The 7,603-nt window shown below is 44.1% G+C and overlaps 1 protein-coding gene and 1 long non-coding RNA gene across 4 annotated transcripts; one reads left to right on the forward strand and one right to left on the reverse strand.

Moving 5' to 3' along the window:
• The first annotated feature begins 186 nt into the window (after positions 1-186).
• LOC135615699 (uncharacterized) lies at positions 187-4,896 on the forward strand. Of its 3 annotated transcripts, XR_010488118.1 has the most exons (6): positions 191-903; positions 2,537-2,767; positions 2,970-3,035; positions 3,140-3,212; positions 3,520-4,034; positions 4,257-4,896. It is a non-coding gene; the product is annotated as an uncharacterized LOC135615699 (long non-coding RNA). The 3 variants fall into 3 exon arrangements; XR_010488117.1 differs by having other exon boundaries at positions 187-903; positions 2,970-3,068; positions 3,520-4,896; XR_010488116.1 differs by having other exon boundaries at positions 190-903; positions 3,520-4,896.
• Positions 4,897-6,161: 1,265 nt separating this feature from the next.
• LOC135615700 (homeobox-leucine zipper protein HAT22-like) lies at positions 6,162-7,603 on the reverse strand. Its single transcript, XM_065114549.1, has 3 exons — positions 6,869-7,603; positions 6,692-6,771; positions 6,162-6,617 (listed from the first exon to the last, which is right to left on the reverse strand). The coding sequence occupies exons 1-3, from the start codon at positions 7,361-7,363 to the stop codon at positions 6,332-6,334; spliced, it is 861 nt and encodes a 286-aa protein (XP_064970621.1). The 5' UTR covers positions 7,364-7,603; the 3' UTR covers positions 6,162-6,331.

Raw genomic sequence — 7,603 nt, forward strand, 5'->3', positions numbered from 1 at the left:
CTTCTTCTTCTTCTTCTTCTTCTTCTTGGTTACCATACAATGAGATCCAAGGATGACAGAGGTGTCCGTCCCCATATCACCACCCCTCGCTGCCCTCATGATTCAAAGCAATTAAAGGCATTAAGCATTTCGAGCCTGGCCGTACCATCACGCGAGCCATCGCCACTGTGGTGCAACAGTGCCCCTCACTTTATCCTAGAATCGCTTTGCATTCTTCCAAGCCACCACATGGAAAAGGGTAGGGGGAGGGGGGTGGAGCAGATAAAAGTGCAGAGAGATAGGTTGATAGATATGCATTGCATGGTTGTGATTCCATGGCTGCATTATTGCGTCCATCAACCCAATTAAGATGAGATTTCACGTCGCCCTTTGGATGAAACTGTGACCACCTAGAGAACCTTGAGAAAAGGAGGAGGAGAAGAAGAGGACATGTGTGCTTGTGCTCCTCCTCCTCCTCCTTACAGGAGTAATTTGAAGCACCTTGACTTGTGGGCACACCCTTCTTCTTCTTCTTCTTCTCCTTTTTTCCCTTTCCCTATCCATCTAACCCAAAGCTGAGTCTGCCCTAAACATACGTGCCCCTCTGCCCTACCATCATCCCCCGAAGCCTTTTCTGGTCTCCTTTGTTCTGCTCCACAGTTGGTGAGGAGAATCCCACTCACCTTTCTTCCCTCCATTGTTTGCTTATCCTTTCTTCCCCCTTTTCTCATGTGTGCTTGCCCTTCCCTTCACGTTGGCTGGTATGATATGGCCAAAGCAAAAGGTGGGGGGGGATTGGGAGGGGGGCACCATGTTCTGACCAAAGGCGCAGGAAAAGATGGAGTCAGGTTCCCAACATGCACAAACCCAAAGCAAGCTTCATCTTCCGTGCATGCCACCACCTGCACCATGCTGCCGGGCGAGGTTTGGTCTCCCACCTTCATCATTATTTCGTGTGCAGGAAACATGCTTTGCTTGCGCGCTTGTGTTCATGACATGGGCCTCCTTCCGACCAGCTTTGCTTGGAATCCATGCCCTCTTCCCTCTGACCCTTCGGCAAGTAGTGTGAAGTCTCACCCACGCTATCAAAGACCTGCAGACCTATCCAAACCTAACGATTACATCAAATGCCAGTCCCTTCCTGTTGCATTCATGATCATAGTCATCCAATTCAATAAATGGTTGTGGGGGAGGGAAAGATAGATCGAGAGAGAGAGAGAGAGAGAGAGAGAGAGAGAGAGGCACAGGACTGGATCGGGAACGTGGAGGGCTCCCCGTAGCTGCATGGTACGGAGGGCAAACCACAGGCCCACATGTTCCCGAATCTCCATCATGAGCTGCCATTCACAGTGATCTGCTGCAGACCTGAACGTAGACATGTGTGCACAGCTTAGATCTCTGTCTAATCTCCTACACTACTAAGACAAAATAGTCAGTAAGGCAGAGTCATCACTCTCCATAAATCCACTTGGGTATAGGTATTTGTTAATGGCCAGAAACACCAATGGCGGTGCCAGTGACAACTGATGTTGATTCACCAACAACATAGCTTCAGGCTACTGCACTCGAGACAAGTTTAGGGCTGGCAGATCTATAAACATATTAGGTCTTATATTTCTTCCTGAATCTGATGCTTATCATTAGTTGTTTTGCTAGATAGATAGATAGATAGATAGAAGCAAACAAGCAGACTATCTTACAGCATCAGCTAATCCCCATTTAGCATGTAAGCCAACTCCAGCATTGATGCACATATTAACATGAAGCCAATCTGATGTGACCCATTCCAAATTCAGAGGTAACCCATCTGAATGAACACTTCAAACATTGGTTTGGTTAGCATTTTAACAGAGAGAAAAAGATGGGGATGCATCCAGCCATTCACCATGGATTGATTACTGATGGTTGCACAAGAGTAATCTCAGCCAATCACTTGACAGCATCTTCTTGCAATCTTACACACCACATCTGTATATATTCCCCACTTATATCAGAAAGATGCAGCAGCAATGCCCCACATCTCCATGATATGGCATTATGAATGTTGAAGACCATCCATCATGTGAGATGGTCCATGATTTGCCTTTTCTTCTGTACTTCAACAGGACATCATTGGACCTTCTGACTCCTGAAGAGAGCCTGTGGCCATAATTCCTTCCATTTCACCACATCCATCCTGTGTTGATGTGATAGGATATTGAGCACTCTGTTACAGTGGATCCTCCAGCAGAAACTCCAAGTTGAATGTCTAAATGTTGTCAAAGCTCTTAAATGCCTAAACCTCAACCATAATATTTCTCCAATACTACAACTTTGCTGAACTGGATTTAAAGCATCTTGTGCTGCTTCACATCATGCAAATCCATCAAAAAAATACTGTGATCATTCATCACACTGATGAGCATTCATCATACCTGCCTCACATGTCAATTTCTGACACTATGATCATTCAGCTTGTTTGTATGAACCTGATTGAGGTGACAACTTGTTCTTCACCACAAGGTCAGTGAACAATCAACTGCAATCAAACAAATGAGCCACCAAGTGCATTTTTCAGGTGGCTACTGCAAAATCCAAAGAGGCAACTTGATTTCAACAGAGCACTTTGTTGTGAGTTATGCCAGAGAAATGAGAAAACAGATACATAGAGGCTTCAATCACTGAACAGTTATGATGATGACCTTTCATTTCTGTGGTGGAAGGGACTGTCAAGCAGTGATCTTTGGCAGTGTTGACACATCGATGCAAGGAATGCTTCTCATACTTGAAGCTTCAGAAAGGACAACTGGTAATGTTATCATTCAGTTTCTGCATTCACAAGTCCAGATAATTTTTCAGCAGCTCAAAGCATTCAAGATAAGACCTTTTTTTCCTTCAGATTTATTGAACTTTCAATTGACAAAATCACAGAAAACAGACAGATAAACTGCTGTGTTTGAATCCAACAGTACACCAGAAAATGAACAAACCATGTCTTCTCCTTCCTACAGGTATTTTCTTTCTTCTGGATGCAGATTTGTCCCTTGAGCCCATAAACACCATGAATTGAAGGGCAGGTGAATGGAGTCTCCTTGACTGTCAACAGAAATGTGAGCAGATGTTGACCATTAGACAGAATATTTTGTTATATTTAAGTTTTCTTGGCATTGTCTTCTTGCAGATACCTCTTGTCTGGGCTGGAGGTGGATCTATCCATCCATTTGGGTTGAGCTTTGGGCCTACTACTCCATGGGGTGAGTTTGTTTATATTTTTGTCTTCTTTTGGGTAAATCCTCCTCCCCTATATTTAATCAACTAGCATATACTAATTTCTTTAATTATGTTAATTGAATATGAATTTTCAAGCTCATACTTAATTTTATAATAATATTAAAAAAATTATTGAATTAGTACTCTTTCGAAACAGGAAACACTTTATGGGAGGAAAAAAAAAAGAGAAAAGAGGGATTTTTTATTTTTTGGGATAATTTGTCCAATTATTTTTATTGAAAATGATTACCTAATTTCTACAATAACAATAGCAAGACATGCCCTATACAGAAGATTGTGGCTCCACCCCAAGATTCACTTGGTGCTTGGATCAACCTCAGATGCTGTGATGAGAAGATTTGTGAGCTTGAGATGGCTTCTTCCAAAGAAAATAGCTACAGTACTTGGAACAAGTCATTCTATCATCACTGTATTTCTAGATTATTAACACAAAATCATCTTTCTTGCATTTCCTCACATTTATTGTCTGCATCACATTTTAGGAATAAGATTGTGGGTGTTCAGTGAACATGGAAGCTGAGCCTCAGCCCTTGTCAGCTAGCAATGATCAATCCTGTTGTTATCAGCCTCAACTGAAACCTCAAGTTAGCAATGTAATCTTTGTCAAAGCATACATCATGTGTTCTTCATGCAAGTTTGTGTTATATTCCTTTGATGATATAACAACACATTGCTGCAAGCTTGCACAGCAACAAAAACAGAAAAAGACATCTCAGATGGTAATTATGGTCACTTCAATATCTGGTGGAAGGCCTGAATCAGGTGCAGAAGAATCATTATCTCTGGTCAGCAGACAAGGATAGCTAATTTGTCTTGGTTTTCCTCAAGCAGAAATAAAAGCAAATCTTGTTAGCCAATAACATTCGTCCACCATCCTTTTGTTCATCTCTGGATTGTGGCCCTGCAGTTTATATTCCTTTTTCTTTTTCTGTTCTGTTTCTTCCATCTTTTCTTTGGATTATTTTGCTGTCATATTTATCTGATTCCTTTCTTTCTGGGGTGCTCAGCTACAGGAATTGAGCATCCATCACATTGCTCAGACAGAGTGTGCCATATCATGTCCTGTTTTTGTGGATGAACAATGGGCATCAGACAGCTCTGCTGCTGTGTTTGGGTAGACACAATGTTGTGACAAGTGCTTCCCTGAGTCAAGAAGAGGGAGATGTGACCTGGGATTCTTTGGCAGGGAGAAATCATGGATGACAGAGAGGGAGACATTGCAAGGGCAGACAGGTGCATGGATAATTATTCCAAAGACACAACATGCTATGTGAAAGAAACCTGAAGATGGCACACAAAGTGCATGGGATGGTGGATGATGCAATCAAAGGTAGGATAAGTTCCAGGCCCTGCTTTTTGATGTAGAGAAGCTTCAAAGAAACTTCCTCCAGTACACAATTATGCTTGATTGGCAAGGGATATGTGATTGCCATCTCCTTTTTCTCATCCAACATATGCAAATCGTTCTCATGTGATGTTCACAAAAGCTACATTGTTCATACTATACCCTTTGGAAAGCCACAAAAGTTTTCACAGAAGAATTAGGTTCATTATCCTTCAACATTAAATTTTACTTTCCAACATAATCATTCCGAGATGTATCTATCACAAATCTTTCTTCGATAATGTGACCGATAAATTATTTTATTTTATCCCTCTTTTTCGCTAAGAGGCATCGAGATAGATCGATGCGATAAATTCTTTTTTTTTTCATCACATAAAATCTAACATAAGGTGTATGGGTACCCCAAAACCCTGAGAATTATTGACCTATACCTCTCTCAATCATATGAGATATTTATACCAAGGAGGAAAAAAAAGTCCAGGGAGAATCCAACATCATGTTGGTGAAAGGAGACAGATAAAGGAGTTGATTGCCTAAGATTCTGTATGAAAGTTGGACTCACTCTCTCTCTCTCTCTCTCTCTCTTGTTGGACTCATCGCCAATCCCCTCCAAATGGCCTTCTTGTGCTCATTCTGTTTCCATTTCACATTAATCATTGTCATTCCTTTCTTGTCCCATACGTTTTCCTCTCTTCCTTTTCCTTTCTTTCTCTTAATTATTGGAGGACTTTCTCTGCCTCCGGTGAAGCCACGGCCACCTCCCATTCCTAAGAAACGAGGATTGCACACACGTGTTGTCGGCTACCCTTTTAGCCTCGAGAAAAGTAGTCTGTCTCTCGTTTGGTCTTCTTCTTCGGATGATGAGCTCCTGCCGAGCTGCGTGTCATGTTTCTACATCATCAGGTCGATGGATACCATCTGGTTGAGAAGATGGAATGACCGGAGAAAAGTGAGGAGCTTAAACTATTAGTGTACGGACTTGCAAGCAGACCAAACACAAGGATGCATGAAGGAAAGAACAGAACAGAACAGAAATCAGAGAGAAAAGGAATCCAATGCGGATGGAATCGTCTACCTCGGGATGGTTAGAACAGACAAAGTCATTAACTTACGGGCGGCCAACCACTTCATGGATTCATGCCGTCGGTGTACTCCTCAAGGTAGATTCAGCAAGCATTTAGTAAAGGTTGCGCCACTCATGCATTTATGAGACATCACGATTTTGATGCTGAAAAGATTGTCCAAGTCAAACTATGTGAACTCACTGCTTCAATCTCTCAACATCTGTTCTGCCTCTTCTTCTTCCTCTCGACATCTATATGTATATATCTGATGGTGGAGCACAGTATATATGTATAATCGTAGAGCTCAGATGTGGATGTTCTTCTTCTTCCTCTCTTTCCTGCTCTGTCACTCTCCTCAAAGGAATGAATGGTTTTCTTTCAGAACAACCGATGAAAAGCTATAGGATTCAGTCCCGTATGATCTGAATGTTTCAAGATAAAGGTAGATGAACTTGGGGAGAAACGGAATCATCTAACGATGATTGTTTCGATCTCAACACATGTAGATAAACTTGGGGCAATCTTCATCATCAATATCTGTGTACATGAACTAATCACAACACTGTAATCTGTGTAAAAGCTAACATGAGAAATCTAGCGAGTCGTGGCCTGTTTTGGTTTCTTCGAGGAAGGAGGGAAGGGTTATGCCTGTGGGTGAAGACAATATCTCGGCTCAGAGTGATGCCGAGTGGGCGAAGGGGTTGAACAAGCGAGGCTTGGGTGCCACCACAAGAGATCCACTCTCGTCGCTGTCGCTGGCCGCGGCCACGGTGCTGCAGGACGGACACATCGTGAAGCCGGCGACCGCCGTCGCTGGGAGCTGCATGTATCGTGGCCTCAGAAGCTTGAACGACTTCAGCTCCTGCAACTCCTTCTGTAGTCGCCTGTTCTCGTCTCTCAGCGTCTCGCAGCACTTCCTGAGGCGCTCGTACTCGACCTCGGTTTTCTTCAGCTTAGTCCTGCAGCAAAGATGCGGTCATGTTGGTGCGTATAGGGTTTGCATGATGCTGCATGACGACGGTGAGGCACTGACCTCGCTCTCCTGTTCTGGAACCATACTTCTACTTGCCGAGGACGAAGGTTCAGTTGCCCGGCCAGAGCTTGCTTTTGCTTCTGATCATCGCAAAGAAATCACACAGAAACTGGATCAGAATCACGATCGAAGAATCTATTTTGATCCATGGATCAGATTTCTTGGGGTAACACAAACCGGATCGAGACTGCTATGCTCTCTGAACCTGTCTTCCAAGAGGGCAGACTGCTCCTTGGTGAGCCTGAGCTTCTTCCTGGCTGCACCGCCGTCTTCCTCCTCATCACTGACCATCGCATCTCTCTCCCTCTTAATCCTAGAGAGATGACCACCGGAGAAGGAAGACACCATGCTATGAGGAGACGATGGCCGGCCGACCACCCTACTCGCGGAGCAAGCCTTGTCTTCCTCGGCCTGAGCTTTCGCTGATCCCCACCCATCACCAGGGAGGCCAAGAGTGAGATAGGGCTCGACGGACGTGGCAGTCGAAGAAGATCTCTCCAGCTTGAATCCGGCGCTTGGCCGGGGATGATGATCACCTCCCGAAAGATCACCTCTGCCATCATAATTCAACCGAAGAGAAAGGCCAGCGACTCGCACATCGTCTCTATCGCTCGTGTCCATAAGGGTTTCCTTCCGCGAGACAGCAGGATGGGAGCACAGGAGCGAATGCATGATGTGTTGCGATGATGGATGGCAGGGGGGTGTTATCGAGAGAAGTCTGCAGGGGAGATGACACACACGCTGACATAGGTTGGCGAATCGGAGAGTAGGAATCACGAATGCCGATCATGCATTCAAGTTTTGCACCCACCTCTCTCTCTCTCTCTCTCTCTGTCTCTCATGTATTCAGCCACTGTCTCTCACTTCTCTATTGGCTTCTCTACTCACTTTCGACTTTGTGCATTGCCACCA

This window comes from Musa acuminata, chromosome BXJ2-6 (assembly GCF_036884655.1).
Source record: "Musa acuminata AAA Group cultivar baxijiao chromosome BXJ2-6, Cavendish_Baxijiao_AAA, whole genome shotgun sequence".
In the NCBI taxonomy this organism is placed as follows: Eukaryota; Viridiplantae; Streptophyta; class Magnoliopsida; order Zingiberales; family Musaceae; genus Musa; species Musa acuminata.

Bases quoted from the DNA above. Each gene is read 5' to 3' on its own strand.
- LOC135615700 (XM_065114549.1), bottom strand. From the start codon at position 7,363: ATGCATTCGCTCCTGTGCTCCCATCCTGCTGTCTCGCGGAAGGAAACC. The intron at 6,772-6,868 runs GTTTGTGTTACC...TGCGATGATCAG, and splicing joins AGCATAGCAGTCTCGATCCG to AAGCAAAAGCAAGCTCTGGC. The intron at 6,618-6,691 runs GTCAGTGCCTCA...TCTTTGCTGCAG, and splicing joins TTCCAGAACAGGAGAGCGAG to GACTAAGCTGAAGAAAACCG.